The sequence below is a fragment of the Callionymus lyra genome, chromosome 9 (assembly GCF_982586985.1).
Source record: "Callionymus lyra chromosome 9, fCalLyr1.hap1.1, whole genome shotgun sequence".
NCBI lineage: Eukaryota > Metazoa > Chordata > Actinopteri > Syngnathiformes > Callionymidae > Callionymus > Callionymus lyra.
The window spans coordinates 22,889,897-22,916,698 of record NC_141826.1 but is presented as its reverse complement, the minus strand read 5'-3'; the positions used below and the strand labels follow the sequence as shown (position 1 = coordinate 22,916,698).

The following is a 26,802-nucleotide window of genomic DNA, read 5'->3' as shown; positions in this document are numbered from 1 at the left end:
GGATGGATGGATGGATGGATGAGTGGATGGATGGATGGATGGATGGATGGATGGATGGATGAATGGATGGATGGATGGATGGATGAGTGGATGAGTGGATGGATGGATGAGTGGATGGATGGATGGATGGATGAGTGGATGGATGGATGGATGGATGAGTGGATGGATGGATGGATGGATGGATGGATGGATGAGTGGATGGATGGATGGATGGATGGATGGATGGATGGATGGATGGATGAGTGGATGGATGGATGGATGAGTGGATGGATGGATGGATGGATGGATGGATGTATATATGTTTAGATTCACAGCAATAATGCTTCATGTAAGACTAAGAGGCTCCAGGTCTGACCTTCAGTGTCTCTGGAGGATCAGATTAAATTCTGCTGCTGTTACTGAGATCAAGTTCACGTCTGGATCTAAGCGAAGATAATTTCTTCTGTTTCCACATTTGAGTCGTTCACTGTTACGACGTCGGTGTCGAATGTCGGACGATAATTCAATTTAAAAGATTATATTTGAACACGAGAGATAATCAGTAACATTATATCACCAGTTCTGACATCATTTTTTACGCCTGGTTTTAGTTTTAGTGTTATTTTTCTAACATATATTTGATAAAACAAAAATCTTATCCTTAATTATATTTATTACCAAAACGATTCTGATAGAATGCAGGTCTGTTGACAAATGACCAAATAAACCCCCAAATTTAATTCTGGCAGAATATAAGTGCAGAAAAACGAACGTACTTCAGAAAGAAGTTATTGTGGTTAAAATCTAAGTAAATTAATTTAAAGTTTTGCGAGAAATTGTGTGTTTCTTTTTTTAAGCACCGTTTTAAAGTCTGGTCGAAGGTTCTCTTATTAATCATTACTGTCTGGAAGGTGTTTTATTTTGAAAGTAACATGAGTCTGTGACACAGTTAAGTTTACTTACAAAATAAACCTGTAAACTAGTGGAAAATACTTTAAAAAAAATCTATTTGAGAAAAATGAGTCCAGAGATCCTGTTGATGTTGAATTTTCTATGCATTAACTATTTTTCTTTGTCTGTCACAATATTTTAAATGTATTTCGATATTTATTTCTACTTTTTTTTAATTTTTTTTAAATTAATATTTATTTGCTTTTTTTATTGCCTAATTTTGGCACACCTGGCATTCCGTAGTTCACACATCATCTTAACAGACACAAATATTTCCACGATGTCTTGAATCGTTGTTTATTGTTTTTCTCCACAAAGTGCTGAATATTAAACATAAAGTATTTGAAATGTCCTCAGACTGATTTAGTTTTTATGTGACGTTTTTAAAAATCAGTTTAGATCCACTTTTAGTTCATGTCTGCGTCACATATGGAAGTATTCTTTTATTTTTTATTTTAATTCGTAGCCTTTTTAATTCAGTATAAAAAAATACGAAGCCTTTTTAATTTTATATAATAAAAAAAACAAGACAACATTTGAATTGTTTTATATTAAATTTAAAATGCTTAAAAAAAATGTTACGACAATTAAAAAATATTGAATAATTCAAATTTAAATATACCAAATATTTAATAATTCAATTCAATTTGTAGAGATAATTTCAATATTGTAATGCCATTGATTTACTTCCATAGTCACGTCTATAAAGTCTTCCATCTGTTCTGTGTCCACCAGAGGGAATTCTGGGAAGTGTCTGCTCTGATCCTCGTGTCTCATCGTAAGTGAGCAGTAAATAGTGACGTCACTGATCGAGTGTTTCTGCAGATCTTTTATTTTGAAATGTCTTCCAGGAAAAACACATTTAAATCTGAGAAAAATTGTGATGATTATATTTTACCTTAGTTTATTTTTATTTAAAGTTTCTTTGACATCTTTTTTTTGAGATCGGGCGACAATCATTATGTTTGAAAGTAAAGATAAACAATCTTAGTAAAGATAAACAATCTTAAATCATGAAGTTTATCTTAAGTTATTTTGTTGTTACAGCACAGATTTGCAACATTCGCTCATGAAACCTTTGCTTCTTGTGGACGTTTAATTTCATAAATCTAAAAAAATTAAAGTTTTCAGTCCCAAAAATTAATTAACATAATTTAAATTATCTTTCAAACCAAAATTTGTTTTCATTAAAGCAGCAAAAAAACGTATCAGATTGAAAACATTGTTACTGGCTCCCCCTGGTGTCGGAACAGTGTAATGTTTTGGAACCTCTGTCGTTATCCTTCCATCTTCTAGGTATTACAAAGACACGGTTTATTTATGTAACACCACCTTTATGTAACCCCTTGCAGGAGCCAACGCATGCAAACGTAAAAAAAACTGTAAAGTGAACAAACCTACGACTTTAATAATTTATTTATTTTTATGTCAAAACTTTCTTTACATTGAAATATTGACATTAGAAAATGATCTGAAGCCCCGCCCACAGAAAACACTTTCTGGAGATGAAATCTTGTTGACCATGACCACACCCACTCTGCTGCGATTGATCAAACATGGAGGTTTGTCACCGGGCTTCATCAATCCCGGAAGTCTCCACGTCCAAGGGACTCGTTGTAAAAACAAAGCAGGGCGTGATTACAGCTGGCTGGAGGAGGACTGAAGCCATTATTACGTCATAATGGACTCTCGTAACCTCTCATTCGCCCAGATTTCAGAGCAACTTTATAAAGTAATAAGTTCAAAACATGGTCATGATGAGGGACTCGTTGTATAAACAAAGCGGGGCGTGATTACAGCTGGCCCGAGGAGGAGTGAAGCCATTATTATGTCATTATGGACTCTCGTAACCTCTCGTTCGCCCAGATTTCAGAGCAACTTTATAAAGTAATAAGTTTAAAACGTGGTCACGATGAGGGACTTACTGCATATTAGAGAGGAAGAACATTTACAACATGTCACAGGAGTTTAAGTTTGGCTTTCCCCCGAGACTCCTATGTCTTTCTCGGTGTTATCACAATCTTTTAGTATATATATATATTTTTGTATTGTTTAAGCGCTTTGTGACCCTTGTACAGAAAAGTGCTTTACAAATATAAATTACTAACTTACTATCTTACTTATTTGCGCTTAAATAATAATATATATTTTTTAATAAACTTTTACTTCCATAAATGACCTTTATTTGAAGATCAAAAACCTTTTTAACATTTGTGTCTCTCCTGAGAAAATAAAGAGATATTTGCAGGTGATTTAAAGTCTATTTGTTTCAAAGGAGAAAAGTGTTTCCTCTGCTCACGGGTCTCAGCCTCAGATCTGGACTGAAGGTGACCGAGGAAGCGTCGCTGTGAGCGGGCGGAGCAGGAGCGACTGAGCCGCTTCCATGGTTCACTTCAGGAGCAGCTGCTTCAGAAACACACTAGCAGATCTTTTCATCTTTTATTTCTTTAGTCTTTTTCTTTTATAACCCAGAAGATTTGTTGTTCTTCGATGCGAACAATCTCATCATCATCTTCACCATCATCATCATCCTCGTCGCAGCTTCTTCTCCTCGGAGGTCCAGCGGGTCCAGGAGGTCCAGCGGGTCCAGGAGGTCCAGCGGGTCCAGGAGGACTCAGACATCATGACCCTGATGTGATCCAGCCTGAGACCCTGACTTTCCACTAGAACTTCTCACTTTTACTTGGTTTTTCCGAGCGGAGAGGAGGAGAGAAGACTCGGGAGAGCAGGACGGTGGCTGTGGACGGGAGACGCGATGGCGGTCCCGGTGAAAGACGCGCTGGTTCTGCTGGTTCTCACCGTGACGTGTGAGTACGATCCCGGGTTACAAACTTGCTCGTGAACCGAGGAAATACACACCTTTCCATCCATCGCCTCACAAACCTCGTATGCACTTGGAAAGTTTTGATTGAAATGATGAAAACTGACTTCATAGCTAATGCTTACATTTAAAAAAAAAGTAACGAAAGTATAAAGTAGCTTCAAAGTTTCCAACAAGTCGAATACTTATATTAGTATAGTTTCTTCTTCTTGTAACTTCCATTAATCCTTTCAATTCGAGACCAAACATGGCTCGTAAGGTCATTTTAATGATACAATATTAATTCCAAGAGCACCAAAATGATACTGTTATAATAATGTAATATTGAAATGTCATTGTTCAACCTTTGAATTCGTATTAAAATCAATTATTTTAAGTACAGACGGGGCGAAAAAAACATCACTTTGGACCCTAGACTTCAAGTTTGAGCGTTTGTTCTGCTGTTTAATCCATCACACAAGAACTGGGCCCCATCTAGGGACACCCTGGAAAGGCCCCCCACTTTATCCCACATTTTAAAATGTTCCTTCGTGTATTAAAGGGTTAACTGCCTTATCTTTTTCCACCACGTGCAGCTGTTTCTCTGTATCTCCTCAACACTTTTGCTGATTAAACAACGTTCATTATTAACAAGAATTCAAATATTCACTGGAACCGCTCGAAGGAGACGAAGCATTAAAAGTGCGATGAAATATTAAGGATAGAGAAAATTCCACGGCAAAGATTGTTTCCTTCACTTGTGTCGGGTAAAAGAGGAAAAGCCCCTGAGCTGTCGACCGAGGCTCAGGTGGACGAGATTATTATTATTACGTTTATAACCTTTTCTCTGAGCAGGCAGTCGGACATTAGAGAGCAGAACTGAAACCAGAGAAATAACCGACACTTCTAAACATCAGAATAGAATCCACTGATATCCAATACTAGTTTTATTATTGTATTTATTCTCACTGGCTGAAGCAACATGTCATTATAGACAAAACTGACACACTTACTGTAAATGAAAAGGTAAAAATATCAGACTGTCATCAGTTAATATATATTAGGTGTGTCGACATTTACACGTGTAACCAAAGCTTCTAACCGTCGCGTTACCGGTTACACGATGGGCCATCTTTCTAATAGAGAATTCTGTCTCCATTTAATCCCATTAAGGCAAAACCTTCCCAGTAGTTATCAGACAAGTATTCTTTATTTTCGAAGACTCACTCCAAATAGTAACTAAAAATATATTCATTTTAATAAGGGGAACAGACCACACTTTTCCTTTTAATTTTCCCAATAATCAACAATGTCTTATACAGTTAACCGTACGTGTTAATTCTGGTTTTACTTACTAACCTTGATCTGATTTTATTGAGAATACAGAGCTCAAAAATACGTTAAAATGTTTGTAAACTTCGAAGCCACACAATTAGTTCTGGCAGGCTCTGTAGTATTCATATCGTTCATAAAACCTTTTTAATCGTCACTGTCAAATATCTAATTATTTTTAAAACTGTAATATGGCAACACTGCAACAGAGAAGCCATGACAGTGCAGTGACAGTAAGAAACAATATTTTCAATTTTACATTTTGCTGCTTTAAAGGCAATCACCACCACTAAAACCCCCATAATGCTTAGTTTTTTTGCTGAAAATAGTGAACGTAACAATTGGTCATCATTTGTCTCATTGAGTCATGAACCAAATATCATGTCATCTCAATACTGCCCTAGTATTAATACACATTAAAACATCTCAGCTAACGAAAAGTACTCCATTGTTGAACTTTGTTTGGTGAGAAGAAACCTTTTTTATCCCAGCTAGTTAGGGTGAAGAGCGAGGTACCCTTTCATTTAGAAATTTGAAATAATGATAATAAAGCTGTTTTAAAGGTGGTGATTGTCGGAATTAAACATCAATTTAATCAATTCAAATCATTATCAGGTCATTGTTTGTTGTCCAAAGTATTTTCCGACTATATCCAGGAATCTACTTTATGATATTTTCCACTCGTTATCCCTGCAGAGACTCCATCAGGGATGTATTTTCGTGGTCAACTCGTGCACTTTTCGCTCGCTTTCCTTCTGTTTCCGTCCGAGCGAGCTTCAAACACAGAAGGACTAACAGGCCTGACGAGATGCTTTGCTCATTAACCACTTGTCCAGAGACCCGGAGGGAGAGAAGTCGACGACACGACAAACATTTGCTTGTCGCACGAAACCCTCAACCTGGATTTTGAATAACCCGAGGGTGAAGCTCTCGAGCCGTGCAGGTTTTTTTTCAGGCACTTCCTGGTTTAAGTTACGGACAGATTTTCTCAAACGTTTTATGTTTTTGTGCAGAGAATAAAGAAGGATTTCAGATTTTCCGATGCGTCGCTTCTCATAATGTTGTTAAAGTAGTTGCTGATGGGCTTCTTCCCATAATGCAATGCAACAGTTGAGGCTCTCACAACAGTTGTTAGAGTCGAAGTCAAAATAAACCTTAATAATATGATATTTAAGACATTTGTTTCTGGGGTTTTTAGGGTCCGTCACTTCTGATCTCGTACATCTTGGCAGGTTGATGTCTTTCGTGGTCTGGATATATGTGTGTAGTGCAGGCGAGTTCTGCAGCCTCACAATCCTGATGAACCGTGAAGCATGTACAAGACTGTGTTTGCGTTGGTTTCCTCCGGTTTCCTCCAAATTGATTGAGAACTGTGTAAACTGTCTGTAGGTGTGAGTCTGTGTGTGAATGATTGTGTGTCTCTGTGCCAACCTGTCCAGAGTGTCGCCTGCCTCTTGCCCGAAGTAGCTGGGATGGTTGTCTCCAAACCCCCCTTCTCTGAGATCCTGATAATGAAATAATAAGTCAGAAAATGAATGTCCAGTGATATTTTAGGAATAAATGTTAGGAATCATTGTAAACGAAGGGCTTTTTTTCAGGTGAGTTTAATCTTTATATTATTTTTTAAACAATATTTTATATTGAATATGTTTTGTCCCTTTCATCCTTTAACTTTTTAAAGTTTTACTCTGAGAACTTGTTGATGAAAATTAAATATAATACCTAATTACCTGTTGAATGACAATATTATTGCAAATTATAAATAAATAATTTTAAATAAAGCATCAAAATCAATGATTAAAGTCTGGTTACTAATGTTTATGTCAGAACATTGTAATACCAAATACCTGTTCTTTAAAATCCCTTAAACTAATGTAAAGATTCCAAACAAGGATTGACTTTTTTCACCAAAAAAACCTCTAAAGTTAATATTTATTTATTATGGTTTCTCTTAAGTTCTTCCTCAATTGATTTTGAGCCTGTAGAGGTTTTAAAATAAAGAGATTTGAAGTGATTACAAAGACCTAACCTAAGCTAAAGGGAGGCGAAGAAGAGAGTGCAGGCAGGGGTGTAGACGACTGACAGTAGTGAAAGGGAATATCGACGTCTTGAGCAAAATCATAAAGTAAACTCGCTTCTTTTTAAAAAGTCCTGGAAGAATCTTAACGGCTTCTGTGAGCTGCCAGCTTTAATTATTGTCACCATGGTGACCAAAGGCTTGTAGCGGCACAGAACCGCCACATGGGTCACTGCTAATCTGAAAGAAAAACCGCCCACAGACAACAGAGATATGATTTCGCTGCACCCAGATGGCAGCAGATTGAATAATTTACATGAAGAAACTTTTACTCTCCATGAATCCCGGACTCTCCGGGTCCGGCTGAGAGGGTTCTGGACGTGCATCGTGGTGTCGGTGCAGGAAGAATCTTCTTTCGATTGTGTTTTCGAGACTCGGCTTTTTTCAGATGATGGCATTTTTATTTTAGAGGCGATAAATAATTGAGGCGTGCGGAGTGCAGCGAGGTGGATGCGAGTGTGTTGTGATGGACCTGCAGGAAGACTTCGCCCCGACTTATCTTTACAGTTTTCCCTCCGACCCGCGACCCAACATCACCAGAACTTCTTCTCCACTTCTGCACCGACTCGCTCGCTTCCTTCTGCTTCTGTGTCCATCGTTCTGACTGAACACCAACAGGAAAACCTTAAAATGAAATCACAATATCTTTCAAATTATAAATTGCATTGTGATCAAAATCTGCTTTGAAAGCACAGCTGCCATTTTGGATACTTGTACACACACCATAATATTTTATTGTAGCACAGTACCTGATGCATTACTCGGTTTTACTCTGTAGCAATTAGCAAGGTAATACTACAGAGCCGAAGTGAGTAATACTAAGGATCCTCGTGGAGTAATTCAAAAGATCCTCTCAGAACAACATCACGGAGCCTCTCGGAGTAACATGGCAAAGCCTTGGGGAGTAATGAACACTGAGCCTTGTGGATTAATACCTCGAAGCCTCGCGGAGTAATACCACAAATCCTAGCAGAGAAATACCACAGAGCCTTGCAGAGTAATACCACGGATGGCATCACGAAGTAACATCGCAGAGTAACATCGCGGAGTAACATCGCGGAGTAGCAACGCAGAATAACTTTGTAGAGTAACATCACAGAGTAACATCAAAGTATAACATTGTGCAGTAAAATCAAGGACCCTCTTGGAGGAACACCACAGAGCCTTGCGGAGTAACATCACAGAGTCCCTGGGAGTAAGACCACAAAGCCTTGGGGGGTAACATGCAGAGTTAAATCGTCAAGTAGCATTGCGAAGTAACATCCCGGGGTAACATCCGGCAGTAACATCATAGAGTCTCTTCACGAAGTAGCATCAAAGAGTATGGAGAAACATTGCGGAGTAACATTGCGGCGCAACATTGCGGAGTAACTTTGCGGAGTAGTATTGTGGAGTGGATTGTGGAGTAACATCGCAGAGTAAAATTGTGGAGTAACATCGCAGAGTAAAATTCCGGAGAAACATCGCGGAGTAACATTGTGGAGTAAGATTGTTGAGTAAAATTGTTGAGTAACATTGCGGAGTAACATTGTGGAGTAAAATTGTCTAGTAAGATCACGGAGTAACATTGTGGAGTAAGATTGTTGAGTAAGATTGTTGAGTAACATTGCGGAGTAAAATTTTGGAGTAAGATCGCAGAGTAACATTGTGGAGTAACATTGTTGAGTAACATTGCGGAGAAACCTTGCCGAGTAACTTTGCGGAGTAACATTGTGAAGTAAAATTTAGGAGTAAGATCGCGGAGTAACATTGTGGAGTAACATTGTGGAGTAACATTGCTGAGTAACATTGCAGAGTAACATTGTGAAGTAAAATTTAGGAGTAAGATCGCGGAGTAACATTGTGGAGTAACATTGTTGAGTAACATTGCAGAGTAAAATTGCGGAGAAACATCGCGGAGTAACATTGTGGAGTAAGATTGTTGAGAAAAATTGTTGAGTAACATTGCGGAGTAACATTGTGGAGTAAAATTGTCTAGTAAGATCACGGAGTAACATTGTGGAGTAACATTGTTGAGTAACATTGTTGAGTAACATTGCGGAGTAACATTGTGGAGTAAAATTGTCTAGTAAGATCACGGAGTAACATTGTGGAGTAAGATTGTTGAGTAACATTGTTGAGTAACATTGCCGAGTAAAATTTTGGAGTAAGATCGCGGAGTAACATTGTGGAGTAACATTGTTGAGTAACATTGCGGAGAAACCTTGCCGAGTAACTTTGCGGAGAAACATTGTGAAGTAAAATTTAGGAGTAAGATCGCGGAGTAACATTGTGGAGTAACATTGTGGAGTAACATTGCAGAGTAACATTGCAGAGTAACATTGTGAAGTAAAATTTAGGAGTAAGATCGCGGAGTAACATTGTGGAGTAACATTGTTGAGTAACATTGCAGAGTAAAATTGCGGAGAAACATCGCGGAGTAACATTGTGGAGTAAGATTGTTGAGAAAAATTGTTGAGTAACATTGCGGAGTAACATTGTGGAGTAAAATTGTCTAGTAAGATCACGGAGTAACATTGTGGAGTAACATTGTTGAGTAACATTGTTGAGTAACATTGCGGAGTAACATTGTGGAGTAAAATTGTCTAGTAAGATCACGGAGTAACATTGTGGAGTAAGATTGTTGAGTAACATTGTTGAGTAACATTGCCGAGTAAAATTTTGGAGTAAGATCGCGGAGTAACATTGTGGAGTAACATTGTTGAGTAACATTGCGGAGAAACCTTGCCGAGTAACTTTGCGGAGTAACATTGTGAAGTAAAATTTAGGAGTAAGATCGCGGAGTAACATTGTGGAGTAACATTGTTGAGTAACATTGCAGAGTAACATTGCGGAGTAACATTACGGAGTAACTTTGCGGAGTAACATTGTGGAGTAAAATTGTGGAGTAAGATCGCGGAGTAAAATTGCGAGTAGCACCACAGAGTAAGATTGCAGTATAACATCGCAGCATAAATCGTGAAGAAACACCAAAGATACTCATGGAGTATTACCAAATTGACTTTTGAGCGTCATATTCCATAATAGGTAAACTTTTAGTAATAACAACCAGTATTAGTACATAAGAGACAATGAACAGATTTGAAAGAACAATAGAGGATTTTTACGAAGCAATGATACAAAGTAAAATCTTTCATAGAAACTGTTCACAGATAAACTTCTGAGACGACAAACGTGTGCAGACGTTGTATCGGATCATGTGTAAAACACAAGTCTGCCAAGTATTTTTCCTTCAAAGGAGCCAAGAATGAAATGTTCTGTCCTCCTCCCGTGTCTGCGCTGATCTGTATTGACTTCCTGTCGTCTGCAGCCGACAGACAGATGTGTCCTGATGTTACGCCTCAGGCCTCGGATCGTAAACCGCTTCAGATCATGATCCGATCTCCAGTCAGACGATGATCCGGAGCGACCGAGTCCTCTTAGTAGACCTTCTCGTCTCGGCCACGGCTTCCTGTCGTGTCTCGGCGAGCATTTGTCGCTTCAGCGTCTCCTGACATGACGGCTGGTACGACAGCGACGACTCCGAGCTGCTAACTGTGCACTTTCCACACGTCAAGAGACATCAACGCTAGTCCTGCTGAAGTCAGCTGGATGTGAGTCCAGAATGCTTGGACCTGCACAAAATACATTTTCTATAGAAGATCTTGTGCCGTCGGCTACTCCGAGTGAGTAAGAAAAAAAAAAAAAAACCTTCTCTTGTCATGGATTCAACAAACAAAAGCTCAATAAACTTTTTTTTTGGAAGGATTTGAACTGACCATCCTACCTGTGATACCATTTAAAGAAAACTTGGGTTCCCTGAGAATGTGAAGGAATGAAGAGATGTTGACAATAAAGAGAAATCTCAGAAGTGCTGCTCCAACAATGCAACACAAAAGTAGCATTAATTATAATAACAAATGCAGTAAATATTTGCATGTTAATTGTTAAAAAAAACAAAATGATTTTATTTTCAAGGATTTATGACACTAAAAAAATGAATTTTCGGTTTTAAATCAATAAAGAGCTTCTTGAATGTTGTTAAAGGATGCACAGAAAAATGTCGATTCATATCCCTTTGTCCATTTTCCCAGGAAGAATGATAAAAAAGACTTCTCGGGAAAACTGACGTAAGATATAAAAAGTGCCTTAAACAATAAATTATTAAACTGATTTCTCTCACCGGTCTTAAGAAAAGTTTATGAACAAAATACATTTTGAAAAAGGAAATGGCTGATCTCAACAAGACTATCTTCAAAATAAAGGGGGAGGTGAAACTGTCAAAATAAAAGCAGGAATTTTAAAACAAAGGGCTAAAAAAAAGACAAAAGCTAAACTCAATATTAACTCAATGTGACTCAAATTTGCAACAATAGGTCAAAAAAGGTTTAAATATATAGGGAAACACAAAATCAAGAGCAAGAAAACGAAATAATTGAGATTGAAATAGTCCAAAATTTTAAAAGGTTTTGTCCATCCTCTTCCGACAACTGTGTAATGGAATGAAGGAATATATATGTGTAGTACTTGACTCTGGTGTTGTAGTATTTACAGACCACATGACTCTTGACGAAGTCGTAACTGCTTTCATTTGTTTTTTCAAACCAAAATATGTCCAAACATGAGCTTTAAAAGCTGCTGGAGTCACTGTATCCTCTCGTCCTCAGTCATTACCAGGATCTTGTCATTGGATAATATAGTTCCTTCAGCTGCGGAGGACGTAATAACTGCTGCCATCTAGTGTCTAGAAGTTTAATTGCAATGCAAAAATGTCAATTAAAAAACACAAACCATAAAAAAAAGATACAAATAGAATGTGATTTTAAAGCCAACAAATCGATAGAGCATCTTGAAAAAGTGTGTAGTTTCTATCTTACACCCTTAATGCTGTCAAGTAGATACAAATAATGACGATTAAAGGGAATCCAAGTATTGTCTAGTCAGGAGTTGAACCAGAGGACACGAGCGTTCACACAGATCCACACATTTTGGATCCATCATGTAAACCTCTTCCCCGACCGGATGTTTTGGGCCCACGGGCGACCACAGGTGTCTCGGCGCCGCACACGACCGTGAGTCACGTTCTGCCACGTCGGGTTCCCTCAGACACCCCACGCTCGCCTGGTTCCACTGAGTCATCCCGATCTTCACTCCACTGCGATGATGGAATTAGGAACGTCGGAGTCGAGGAAGTGGAAGATTTTCCTTCTCGGGCGTTTTTTGTTCCGCTTTGACATTTTTTTTCCAGCAGAATGAGATTCCATTAGAGCCAGAGGACACCGAGGGGTTTGACCGAGTCTGAGGCTGAGACTAGATCCAGAGAAAAAATGATAAATTAACATAAACTCGAGGTACTTTTTGAAGTGAAGCTGATATGTAGGTGGAAAAAAATGGAGAAAGTTTTTTTATTTAAGGTGTAAAATTTCCCCAAAATGTAGCTATTACTGATGGTCCACACTCACCCTTACAGACATCATCCCACCTCTGACGCAATTTGTAGCAAAATACTGTTTTTCCCAAAAGAATACTAGGTAAGTAAGTAAGTAAGTAATATTTATTTATATAGCGCTTTTCCAGACCAGGGTCACAAAGCGCTTAAACAATCAAAACAATATTCAATAAAGTATATACTAGGAAGTATTTCTCAACCGTGACTCAAAGAAAATACTTGTCGGGATCACTGACGAAAGATATAAAAAAAATGCCTTAAAAAAAAGCATCGAGGAATATAACGAAAGAAAATGAGCTCAGTTTATTAAAAACATATATATTTTTAAATGCGTAAAAAACACAATAAATGGCAAATATCGAGAAAGAACGCAACACAGTGAAAGCAGACGCTGGACAGGAAGCTGCAAGAAAAATGAATCAAACTGTCGAAATCAACTCAGGAATGACTCAAATCTGCAACAATAGATTAAAAGGAACGTTCACGTGTAAAATAATAATAAAAAAACATGGAAAAATAAACGGATTACATTAAAACATACAGTAGTTTTCAAATTCTACTCTTTGATATGTAGAGTGGAAGAAAACTGATCTATTGACGACCAACGAAAAGTCTTTCTTACATGTATCAAAACTTCTCGTGGTCCATAAATGTGCTTACAGTCATCATCCCACCCCTGACGCAATTTGTAGTACATCTGCCACCGCGTCGTTAAAGAGACGTTGAGAGTCTTCAAACGTATTTCGTCGGGGTCTTGGAATGTTTCACGAGTATTTGCAGAGTCAGCATGTTTTCTCGCAGATATGGTTCCGGTTTGATGTGTCTTTGTCGAGACCCTATGAATAATGTGTGGCCCCCGGAGGGCCGCATCCCTTTTCACTGTATGTATGAGGCCCTCATGAGGTCAGAGTAGAACTGAAGTACAAAGACATCTACACAAGGTTATCTTGCATTTATTATTATATCAAATAGAAACTTTCTTAAATTCACCCTTTTTTCTTTTTCTTTTGGTTAATATTTGTTGCCCCATGAAATAATTTGATTAAATATTAAGACAGTCCTTCGTTAGGTACGACCTCTGAAGGAATAACCCTGACACTGAGGATATTAACTCACTTAAGTTTGTGTTTGGAGTGAGATTAGATAAGTAACGGCTTGTGAAACTGCGTTGAAGATATAACGGCAGACTAACAGCTCTGTGCTTCAGAAAATATTCAGACAGACATGTAAACTCTGTGTTTTTCTCTCTCACTTGCAAGTAAAACGTTTAACTTTAAACCAGATATTATTTCTATTCTTTGTTTAAGTTAAAGCGTTAAATCAGATTTCAAACGCGAAAGCTTCAAGAATTAAAAACACAACATAGCAGGGATACTTATTCGTATAAATATCCACAAAAACATTCACAGGTTTAAGCATTGATCCGGAAAAACAAATGTTATTCACCTTTTAAAAAAGAACTATTTGTAAAAATGTTGAACGTGTGGATTTAAAAGCTAAAGCGTCGAAGTTTCTGGTTCCTCTTCTCTGCAGCCGCCTGGTGTGCAGACGTGGAGGAGCAGCTCGTCAACCAACTGTTGTCGGCCGATCGCTACAACAAGCTGATCCGACCGGCCGTCAACAACAGCCAGCAGGTCACCATCTACATCCAGGTGTCTCTGGCTCAGCTCATCAACGTGAACGAGCGCGAGCAGATCATGACGACCAACTGTTGGCTCTCGCAGGTGCGTGTCTTTCTGGACCAGTACTTCCAGAGGAACACGTTTTATGACTCGAGAAAATCTACCTTTTGGCTTCCAAGGTTGATAAAAAGTCCAGATTAATTAAAATAAATCAGGCCTTGTACTTGATTTATTTCAAATGATTTTTGATATAATTGTTTTCCTTTAAATGTCTTTAATTGACAACACGTCTTAATTTCTAAAATATTTCTGAAACTTTTCTAATAGTTTAAAAACATAATTTCATACATTTTCCACTAATGTTTATTCCATTAAAATTCGTACCATCAGTAAAAGTCCATGTATTTTAAACATTAAATATTTCTATATTTAAAACTCTTTTTTTCTTTTCTTTTTTATAATTTATACATTTTATCATTAGATTATTGTTCATTATTTTACTATAATTGTTTACGGTTTCATAAAAAGTCTATATAGTATATAAGTATATAAATCAATGTATTTTTTTTTTAAATACATTGATTTATGTTTTGATACATTGATTTAGCATCAGCAAATTTAACATTGATTTTAAAACGTAAACTGAAATTTTGTAAAACTTTGCTTTTTAGACAAAATGAGCTAATTTTTGCTTTTTTTTGGTCCGTAAAAAGTAAAAATATTCGTGAAAAAGGAAATATAATAGATATTTTGAACAAAGAAATTTAAGATAAATATAAACTAAGATTATGAGTTTTTTTAAAGGTATTCTCAGTTATGGTTCATGTTTTTTTTAGCTCATTTTATTATGTAAAATACATGAAGATGTAATAAAACACATTAACGACACACTATCATAGTTTAATTTCCATATTTCCATCTTCATTTTCTCCTAAAAGCCAGAAAAAGGTTGAGAATAACGTTTGTTTCCAGGTGTGGAACGACTACAGACTGATGTGGAATCCTGACGATTATCAAGGGATCAAGAAAATCCGTCTTCCATCGCAACACATCTGGTTACCGGACATCGTGCTCTACAACAAGTATGTGTGCTCTTCACTTTTAAATATGTACTTTGTATTTCTTATCAAAGTTCTGACAGTGTTGCATCATAATGAGCTCGTGGAAACACTCGCTCTTAACAAACTCAGGCCTGAAGCCTCGACGGTTCTGTCTCCGACATCCTTGAGTGACTTCTTTCATGCCGGGTCACTAGTCTGGACTCTTGCGGGGCCCGAAGGACTCGGTACCCTGAAGAGATCCCTTTTGTCCTCAGAATACATGGTGTGGAATGTTGGCTCGGATCAGAGAAGAGAAAAGTTACACAACTCAAGTAGAAAAGCAGCAAATACCTCTGCCAAGGAGACAACTTCACGTGATTTTATTCAAAAATTAAAGCATAGAATTAAAACAACCAATCATTTTTTAACGATTCAGGAATTATGTTGACTCAGTTCTGAAAAAAATTAATTCTTAGAGAATTCCTTCGATGAGACTTCAAGGTGGGGTAGGTGGTCTTCAAAACAGAGTGAGCAGTAGGAGAAAAATGGACACAGTGATATGAAATGATATTTTTCTCTGCATTCTTTATCAATATTCAAAAAACTCTGTATTTATCATCTTTTTTAATATTACTGTATTATTTTATTGTATTATTATAATGTTTTTTGTTTATTTAATTTTTTGTTAAAAATAAATATTTCATAAATCTTTAAAAATAAAATATTTTATGTACAATTAACATGCAAATACTCACTGCATTTGTTAATATTTTTCTGTTGCATTAATCTATCTAGTACAAAAAGTTTCTTGCCCGGGGTCTTTTCCAAGGTCATTCAAAATCTCTCCCAAACAGTCTTAAAACAGCAGAATCATTGTTGTCTGATTAAATTGTCTCCTTCTTAATGGAGCGGAATCAACTGCAGCAGCAGTGAGAGGCCATACATGTGAAAATCTTACAAATCCAAATTCAAACATTGACTCGATCATGATCTAAACACAGTTTCTTTCTTGACGAAAAAATGTCATTCTGTTTTTAATATCCCGAAATGCTCTAGTGATGAAGCTTCATGAAACAGTGTCATGTTGTTCAGAGGTCAGTAGGGGGCGCCGTCAGTTTAAAAATGATGTTTTATTAGAACAGTTGTTAAAAACAAAGAAAATAGTGCAGAGACGCCATCTAGTGGACTCTGAAGATAATGACACTGTTTCATGAAGCTTCATGAAGCAGTGCCATGTTGTTTAGAGGTCAGTAGGGGGCGTCATCAGTTTAAAAATGATGTTTCATTAGAACAGTTGTTCAAATAAAGGACAATAGTGCAGAGACGCCATCTAGTGGACTCTGAGAATAATGACACTGTTTCATGAAGCTTCATGAAGCAGTGCCATGTTGTTTAGAGGTCAGTAGGGGGCGTCATCAGTTTAAAAATGATGTTTCATTAGAACAGTTGTTCAAAACAAAGAAAATAGTGCAGAGACGCCATCTAGTGGACTCTGAAGATAATGACACTGCTTCATGAAGCTTCACCAACGCGTCACTGGTTCACTCCTTCAAAACTAATCTGATTTGTTTGATGGTTTGAGGTCTAAATGGAACAAACCCAGGACCACATGAAGAAACCTGTTTGCTGGGGTCAGAACATTTCCGTGTATTCCGAGCATTTCTGGTGATGTTTCAGTTCCTGACCTGCTCTATAATTGATGGTCCAGGCATCTATAATGCAGCTCCTGCAGCACAGATAAAGGAATAAAGTCATTCTCAGCAAATCCACCTCACGGACACGAACTGAAGGTCCTCGGTACAAAACCCTGACTTCTCTACTCCCTATTTTATAGATGATTGACATGTGACCTTCAAACCCTTTGTTCAAATTCTTTGGCTCTTTAAGAAACTATTTAATTTAAATGTCGTTTAATTATCAGTTTTTATTGTTGAATTCCATAGTAACTATGTTGGGTTGAATTTAATGGATTTTTTAAAATAATAAAATAAAACGTTTGTAATATTATCGAAACTATTATAATTTTTACTCACTTAAAGTTTGATATTCTAATTCAAAAATCTATTTTCTAAATTCAACATTATGGAATTTATAGCGTTTCAAATTCAATATAAAAATGTTGCTATTTATGGTGTCACATGATCACGATGTTATTATTTTTCTTTGGATCCGCCATAATGAACTGATGCTTCCTCGTCGTCACATGATCATCATCGCGTCGCGTGATTGGCCGAGAGTTCGATCAATAGCTCTAATGGTGTGGTCTGGTGACACTTTTATACCAACACATTTACATTGAATTTAAAGGGCTACGAATTAAAAAATATTAAATTTAGAACATTTATTTTTGGATTATTGGAATCAGAAAATTAAACTCTATGTGTTCAATTATTATTTTAAAGTATTATTGAAAAAAAAATTCTATGGTAAAAAAACCAAAACATTTTAATCAATAAAACCTAAAATAGGTCAATTAATTTTCTACCGCTTTATCCCTTACCGGGGTCGCGGGGAGACTGGATCCTATCCCAGTATCATAGGGCGAGAGGCAGGGGACACCCTGGACAGGACACCAGTCTGTCTCAGGACACACAAAGACACACAACCATTCACACACACACTCATACCTACGGACAATTTCCCAAAGTTCTCAATGAACCTCTGTATGTTTTTGGACTGTGGGAGGAAACCGGAGTGTCCGGAGTAAACCCACGCAACACGGGGAGAACATACAAACTCCACACAGACAGGCCTGGAAGCGAACCGGCGACCTTCAACATCCTGTCACTGATTTACTTCCATCTGTTCTTCCAGCGCCGATGGAACCTACGAGGTCTCCTTCTACTCCAACGCCGTGGTGTCCAACAACGGCGAGGTCAACTGGCTTCCTCCCGCCATCTACAAGTCCGCCTGCAAGATCGAGGTGCGCGACTTCCCCTTCGACCAGCAGAACTGCACCCTGAAGTTCCGCTCCTGGACCTACGACCACACGGAGATCGACCTCATCCTCCTGAGCGACTTCGCCAGCCGCGACGACTTCAAGCCCAGCGGCGAGTGGGACATCGTGTCGCTGCCGGGCCGCAAGAACGAAGACCCCAACGACATCCGCTACCTGGACATCACCTACGACTTCATCATCAAGAGGAAGCCCCTGTTCTACACCATCAACCTCATCATCCCCTGCATCCTCATCACGTCGCTGGCCATCCTGGTCTTCTACCTGCCGTCGGACTGCGGCGAGAAGATGACGCTGTGCATCTCCGTCCTGCTGGCCCTCACCGTGTTCCTGCTCCTGATCTCCAAGATCGTTCCTCCCACGTCGCTGGCGGTGCCTCTGATCGGGAAGTACCTGATGTTCTCCATGGTCCTGGTTACCTTCTCCATCGTCACCAGCGTGTGCGTGCTGAACGTCCACCACCGCTCGCCCAGCACCCACACCATGCCGGCCTGGGTCAAGCGCTTCTTCCTGTACCGGCTCCCGTCCTTCCTCTTCATGAGGAGGCCCGGGAGCTCCAACATCCGCGAGAAGTTCCGGAGGAAGTACCAGCAGCAGAAGCTGCGCGGCGTCGACGGCGGCTGCTCGGCGGGGTTGGGCGACTCCTCGTCGTCGACCTTCTACATCAACGAGGAGTCGGCCAAGCACTACGGCTGGAAGGTCAACAGGTCGTCGGAGAACTGCGAGGTCAGGAGGAGGTCAACGCTCAAGTGCAACATCGACATGGAGGACGCCGTGGACGGCGTGCGCTACATCGCCGACAAGATGAAGAGTGAAGACGACGACGAAGGGGTGAGTGATGATCATGACTCGCTATTGAAAAAAATATTATTTACTTGAGACCTTGGCTCCTGCAGGGGTTTGGCTCAGGCCATATCCTGTGCTGTCACTTAAAGAAACAGTCTCTTTGTAATAGCTGGAACATGTAAAATGTTACAGCCGAGGTTGACAATTTATTAATATTAAATTTTGTTTTAACTTACCCTTAACCTTTGTGGTATCTCAGGGTCAAGGTGACCCTGTGACCCCAAAGAACAAACGTGTTTGTGGTATCCCTTTTGTTGTCTCTGGGTCAAGATTAAATGACCTTAACCACTGCATATGTATTCATCCTTTGTGCTATCTCAGGGTCAAAGTGACCCGAAGGCGAGAAAACAAATGTGTTTGTGGTATCCCTTTTGTTGTCTCTAGGTCAAGATTAAATGACCTTAACCACTGCATATGTATTCATCCTTTGTGCTATCTCAGGGTAAAAGTGACCCGAAGGCAAGACAACAAATGTGTTTGTGGTATCCCTTGTGTTGTCTCTGAATCAGGAGGACTGGCCTCCACCAATGCATATGTATTTATCCCTTGTGTTATCTCAGGGGTCAAGGTGACCTAAAGTCCCGAAAAACAAACGTAATTGTTACCTTGACCCTGAGATAACATAAGGATTACGGAAGCCAGGGAGGGACAACACAAGGGATACCACAAACACATTTGTTTGCAGGCCACGGGGTCACCTTGACCCAGAGATAACATAAGGTTTAAAGATCATTTATGATAATAGTGATAATAATTTAAATAACAAGCATTTTTTATAGACACTTTATTCACAAAAAAGTATTTTTCTTTAATGTATTTGACGTTTAACATTTGAATTATTTAACTTATTTAAGTCATTAACGATCTTTATTTTCTTTCTTCTATTTGTCCTTTTTGGCGATTTTTTTTTGGAAAAAAAAATGTTTATATCATATATATATATATGAAACATATTGAAAAGTAGATATTACACTATAAGAATAACACATTAATTTTATTTTATTTTTGTGTGAAAATATATGAAATTTAAAATGTTTTTCTTTAAAATTAAATGTGTCATTTAAAAAAAATATATATATTTTTGATGTATTATATTGATTGACAGTCATCTTATTTATTTATTTATATTTATTTAGGAAAATAAATGGTAAATAAACTATAACAATAATTTTGTTTTCTTAAAAATAATTATCTACTCAACTATTTTGGTTACACGTGGTGTTAGTAAGATTCTATATAATTATATGGTACTTACATACTTTTACTGTATTCAAGTGTAAAAAAATATATATATTTGACAAAATTATACAACATTAAAACCTACATTATGTAGTTCACAGTAATTTTAATTATTTAAATACATTTTTAAATGAATAAAAGAGTTTGTAAAATGGACGTTACACAAGAAAACCTTCTAAATTGACCCAGATTGAGTATTTCTGGTGTAGTTTTCTGATCATGTGTCAGATGTTCATCATCAAGATTCTCTCAGTTAAAAAAAGAAGCTTATTTCTCGCTGCTGTCCTTCAGTCCTGGACGTAGATCTTCTGCTGACAACATGAAGCAGCAAAAGCAGAAGCGGAATAATTGGTTTCCTGGACGTCAAAACAGATTTGCGTGGAGCTCCAGACGGAGATGCTGCCTCCGATTAAAATTCTCCTCGTTTTTCAGGAACGAAAATTGACCAAAAGCCACGTTTGCCGATCGATAAATACGATAAACACTGACGTCATCTCTTGAACCTGCAGATCATCGAGGACTGGAAGTACGTGGCCATGGTCATCGACCGCCTCTTCCTCTGGATCTTCGTGTTCGTGTGCGTGGTGGGAACGCTGGGCCTCTTCATGCAGCCGCTGTTCCAGAGCTACAACACGCCAGTGGTGGAGGACGTGGACCAGAGCTGAAGGTCCAGAGACTCCACAGGAACACACTGAGGAACTGAACTTTCAACGCTGAGAATGTTCCAATGATGCGTCTGGACGTCGTTCTTCTCCAGCTCTCGATGCTTCTTCTTCTTCACCTCCAGCAACTTTTCATACGGACCTTGAGCTGAAGATCACGTGAATGAAAGGAAACAAACACAAATAAAAAAAGCCCTCGATGTCCAAACATGGACCAGAAACACAAGGATATGAAGCTAAATCCAATCAGAATCAGAATCAGAATCCCTTTATTATGATGATGATCCAAAAACAAGAAAAAAAAACCTGATTCAAATGTATTTAAAATATAAAATAATGTTATTTAAGTCACTGAAATATATTAAATATAAACTATGTTGAAGTGTGTGTATTACCTTCAATTGTTATGAGATTCCACCGCTGTATGGAAGTATTATAGTGCCATCAAAATTATGATTGGTTAAATTTTACATTTCAAATTTTGTGACGTTGAATTCCTTTTTGAATTATTGAATTCAATAAATGTAATATTGAAAGGTTGAATTGGTTTTTATTGAATAATTCCAATATAAATAGGTTACATGTTATTTATTGAATAACTGAATTTAACATAAATGAATATTTTCAAAATGAATATCATAATTTTTCACATATTCAAAAATAAATTTGATAGATTCGATAGTTTCCCATTCGTAATCCCTTGAATTTAATATTAATACATCGAAGCCTTTTTAATTCAATATATAAATGCTGATATAATACTGCCACTAGACATATCAAACGAGTACGGAGCTGATGAATAACACTTTCAGCCAATCATGCGACACATAAACGATCATGTGACCACATCGAGAAACTTCTGTGTCAATTTAGGTATTTTAAGTCTCAACTTTGTTTTGACGTCTTTTAACGAATTTAACATCTTACGCTACATCTCAACCTATTTATATACGAATAATTTAATTCAATTATTCAATAAAAGCAAATTCAATCTTTCAATATTCAAAATATTAAATTCAAATATTTTTTAAAAAAATGGACAAAGTGACAACATTTGAAATGTTCAATTCAAATATTCAATATTCTGATGGCACTGATATACTTCTAAAGTTATTTATTGATGCATATTTATTATATTTTATGTTTATTGTTTGGTTTTTTTTAGGATTCTGCCTTAACACACTATGAAGTTTTATGCAACTTGATCACAGAGGACTGGTGATGTGTTGATGAAGCTTCATGAAACAGTGTCATTATCTTCAGAGTCCACTAGATGGCGTCTCTGCACTATTTTCTTTTGTTTTGAACAAACTGTTCTAATGAAACATCATTTTTAAACTGATGGCGCCACCTACTGACCTCTGAACAACATGACACTGCTTCATTAAGCTTCATGAAACAGTGTCATGTTGTTCAGAGTCCACTAGACCGCAGTGTCTGCATTATTTTCCTTTTTTTGAACAACTGTTTTAATGAAACATCATTTTTAAACTGATGGCGCCACCTACTGATCTCTGAACAACATGACACTGTTTCATGAAGCTTCATCAACACATCACTACAGAGAAGAACATGCAAAAAAAGTCACCAACCAGTAAGACACTTCCTGAAACCGACTATTGTGAGCGACATCTGTTGTAGTACATTATGGAAGTTTTGCTTTTAAGTTGCCATGTTATTAAAACATAGACCCTTTATTTCCTGAACCACTTTTCGTCGTGGTTGACTGAAAACATGACAATTACACAATTGTATTTTAGAAACACGTGTCACAATCAACACTTTTACCAAATAAAATACAAGAATAAAATTGTACCTTGAATCAAAAAAATCATGTCCATTATAACATTCAGCCACATTGTAGCATATATTTTATATTATTATTATTACTGTGATCCGTACTGTTTTAATATATATATATACATATGCAGGAGTTTTTAAAATAAAAAACTCAAAAAGTAGAAAAGAAAATATGTAAAATGTACCTTTGTTTCAAAGATATATTTGTTGATCTTATTATATTGGATTTTACAAAAGGTAAATGTATGTATTGCAAAAACAAATGTGAAATAAATTCATATAAAACATGATGTTTATCAAAACTGTAGATGTGAAAATGTTAAGATTAATAAAGAAAAAGCTTCCTCTCAGTACAAACAGTTTTTACATCGTCAACCATTCAGCAGGTGGTCATAATGTTTATCCCAACAACATTAAATACAAACATTTCTGAGTTTCATGAAACAAAATCCTGATAAAAAAATCTTAATAAAAACAAAACAGTTTTCCCAACTTCAACTGTGAAGCCAGTTATCGTCCTGTAGCGCCCTCTACTGCTTATGACGTGTATTAATCGATGAGCAGCGTCTTTCTTGTTGAATAAAATGTGATAAAACTCCACAAGAATAAATCAGCATGAATGAGCCACATGTGTTTACAAACTCTGGGGGGGAAATATATATTCCTAGTTTCCTTTACCAGCCTCACACTTGAATAAAAACATAACTTCTTAATTTTGTGTTTGACTCCAGGAAAACAAAATCATGGAACTGTGGACTCAAGAGACGCTCATGTTGTGATGAAGGTCATGTGACTCTTAAGTTCAGTCAGTAGTTTGTTTAATTAACATATTGAACATCTCCCCGGGGACTCAGTGAAGTGTTTCCTGGTGGTTGGGACTCGAACCGAAGACCCTCGAGCTGCAGCCGTTAACCAAAAAGGTCATAAAAATGGTGATGATTTGCATCCTGGGTCTCAGAGAACCACAAGTTCATCTGTGCTGTATGTCTTGATACATGTATATTTGACAATAAAAAGAACTTGAACTTGAACTTACTTCCTGTTTTCTCCCCATTTGAACCGGACTAAACTTTTATCGCCAGTGCTGTAAAAACAACATGGGATTTTTATGTGGAGGCAACATATTACATGTAAATAATAAAAAAAAGAATAAAAATGAAAGAAAACTAAATATATTTAATTTAATTTAACAATATCCTACATCCGGACGAGTACAAAGAGTCCTGTATCTTTCTTAGGAATTTACTATTTTGTCTTCCTGTTTCAGTGCCTTTGTATTAGTTATTAACTAATACATAGACTGTCTGGGTCTGTGTTAGAATGGTTCTCATCTTACCTTTCTGGGCACAGTTTTAGTGTATCTGCCAATCAAATGAGGTCTGAATCGGCAGATCTGTTGTGTGGAGTCCCTCAAGGTTCTGTTCTGGGTCCTTTATTGTTTTTGCTGTACTTGATTCCCCTTGGTAAAATCATTCAGAGATTTCCAGATGTTTCTTATCACATTTTTGCTGATGACATCCAGCTCTACTGCTCTTTTGACCCAACTGAGCCCCAAAGGCTGAACAGCTTAGTCAATTGTTTGCTAGAAATCAAACAATGGCTGAGTCAAAACACTTTACAGCTTAATGTGGACAAAACTGAAACTCTGGTGATTGCTCCTGATGATAAGATTCCAGGGTTGAGTCAGTACTTGGGTGACTTAGGTCAGTCTGTCAAACTGAGCCTGAGAAACCTGGGTGTTGTATTTGATAAAGACATGTCTCTTGTTCAACACTGTAGAAAACTGACCAGAAACTGTTTCCTTCAACTGAGAAAAATCTCTAAACTTAGGAAAATGTTGTCACAACATGATCTGGAGCTTGTAATCCATGCGTTTGTTTCTTCTCGTCTGGACTATTGTAACAGTTTGTTTTCATGTCTTAACAAGAAGGATGTGTCTCGTCTGCAGTTGATTCATAACTCTGCAGCGAGAATTCTGACCCGCTCTAGTAGAAGAACTCACATTTCTCCGGTCCTTAAAACTCTTCACTGGCTTCCAGTTTCTTTCAGGATCAACTTTAAAATTCTGGTTCTTACTTTCAGAGCTATTCATGGTCAGGCTCCTCCTTACATCACTGATCTGATCCAGCCTTACACCCCAGCTCGGGCTCTGAGGTCTGTGGATCAGAATCTACTTATGGTTCCACGCACACGGCTCAGGACCAGAGGAGAGAAATCTTTTCAGGCTGTTGCTCCTAAGCTTTGGAACAATCTTCCTCTCTCTTTGCGCTTGATGGAGTCTACTGACTCCTTTAAGAAACATCTTAAGACGTTTCTATTTGTTCAGGCTTTTCCTTGAATTTCTCGAACTCCTGTGTTGTTCTCGGTGTTGTCTTGATCTTTGAAGTATGTACTGTTTTGAGTATTGTTTTGATTGTTAAAGCGCTTTGTGACCCTGGTCTCGAAAAGCGCTATATAAATATATATTACTTACTTACTTACTTACTTATTATCAGTTATTGTTTAGTCCTTGAGAGTGTTTTGACTTTTCTTTTTTTCCCAGGTTCAGTGGACCATTATGACATTTGGACATTTCATGAGATACTGGACTCTTTGTTTATTGTCAAAGGGATTGTGGACTTTGATGGTTGTTGTGTTTGGCTGGTTTATATTAAGTTACTTTTTGAATCTACTGCCAGTGATGGTCTGATGAAGCTTCATGAAGCAGTGTCATTATCTTCAGAGTCCACTAGATGGCGTCTCTGCATTATTTTCCTTTGTTTTGAACAACTGTTCTAATGAAACATCATTTTTAAACTGATGGCGCCACCTACTGACCTTTAAACAACATGACACTGTTTCATGAAGCTTCATGAAACAGTGTCATTATCCTCAGAGTCCACTAGATGGCGTCCCTGCACTATTTTCCTTTGTTTTGAACAAACGGTTCTAATGAACGTTACTTTTATTTTTAAACTGATGGCGCCACCTACTGACCTTTAAACAACATGACACTGTTTCATGAAGCTTCATGAAACAGTGTCATTATCCTCAGAGTCCACTAGATGGCGTCCCTGCACTATTTTCCTTTGTTTTGAACAAACGGTTCTAATGAACGTTACATTTATTTTTAAACTGATGGCGCCAATCAACACATCACTATCTACGGCTCCTTTGTCAGCTTGAGCTTCATCACTCGCTCCATACGATCCGTGACTTTTTAAAGGCCAGATTAGGTTTCATAAATTTCACACGTGTTGTGTGAGGTATTTTTGAGGTATTTTAATCTCGGAGAATAAAATCCAACAGAGACTGAAAACGAACTCTTGCGTCACAGAAACACATAAATACTCATGTATACTTCACTCAAAAGTATCCCTGATGTTTGCGTGGAGACATCAGAATATTCATGGATCAGTCCTGCTGGACATGTTTCTCCTCTGAAGCAGAACACACACACACACACACAGACACACACACACACACACACACAGACACACACACACACACACACACACACACACACACACACACACACACACACACACACACACACACACACACACACACACACACACACACACACACACACACACACAGACACACACACACACACACACACACACACACATAATCCCGCAGCGAGTCAAACAGATCTGGGTTCAGCAATCATAGTTAACATCCTCGTCTTCGACTCGTAAATGAGTTTCTCGACGTCTTCATCAATTCCAGTCGCAGCCGAACGAGGGCGGATTATTTGAGCGAGGCTTTACTCGCGGTGTCATTACTCATCGTCGACACACTCGCTCACACACGTAGATGAACATGACTCATGACACACACAACATTTTTTCCTCAGCAAGAAATTGTGCAGTCCTAGGAGTAAAAGGAGACGTTTCTTCATCTTGTTTTTTTTTTCTCCGTGATCTGATTCTTTCAGTCATGACTCAAGTTCTGACTTAATATTACGACCACTTCGCCTCGAGCTGTGTGTTGTCTGTGTGTTGAAGGATGTTGTCAATCATAACACAAACTAAGGAAGGTACGTGAGTGTCGACTGAGGGGTCGGTTCTGTCGTGAATCTGCGCCTG

General features: G+C 37.9%; 1 protein-coding gene across 1 annotated transcript; it reads left to right on the top strand.

The window, feature by feature from the left end:
* Window positions 1-14,102: 14,102 nt before the first annotated feature.
* On the top strand, window positions 14,103-20,977 carry chrnb5b (cholinergic receptor, nicotinic, beta 5b). Its single transcript, XM_087798864.1, has 4 exons — window positions 14,103-14,291; window positions 15,162-15,271; window positions 18,044-19,016; window positions 20,780-20,977. Exons 1-4 carry the CDS (start codon window positions 14,265-14,267, stop codon window positions 20,933-20,935), a joined length of 1,266 nt encoding a protein of 421 aa, XP_087654990.1. The 5' UTR covers window positions 14,103-14,264; the 3' UTR covers window positions 20,936-20,977.
* Window positions 20,978-26,802: the final 5,825 nt, after the last annotated feature.

Excerpts from the sequence above, each read along its gene's own strand:
- chrnb5b (XM_087798864.1), top strand. The coding sequence starts at position 14,265 with ATGACGACCAACTGTTGGCTCTCGCAG. Across the intron at positions 14,292-15,161 it reads CCAACTGTTGGCTCTCGCAG|GTGTGGAACGACTACAGACT; the intron begins GTGCGTGTCTTT and ends GTTTGTTTCCAG. Across the intron at positions 15,272-18,043 it reads GACATCGTGCTCTACAACAA|CGCCGATGGAACCTACGAGG; the intron begins GTATGTGTGCTC and ends CTGTTCTTCCAG.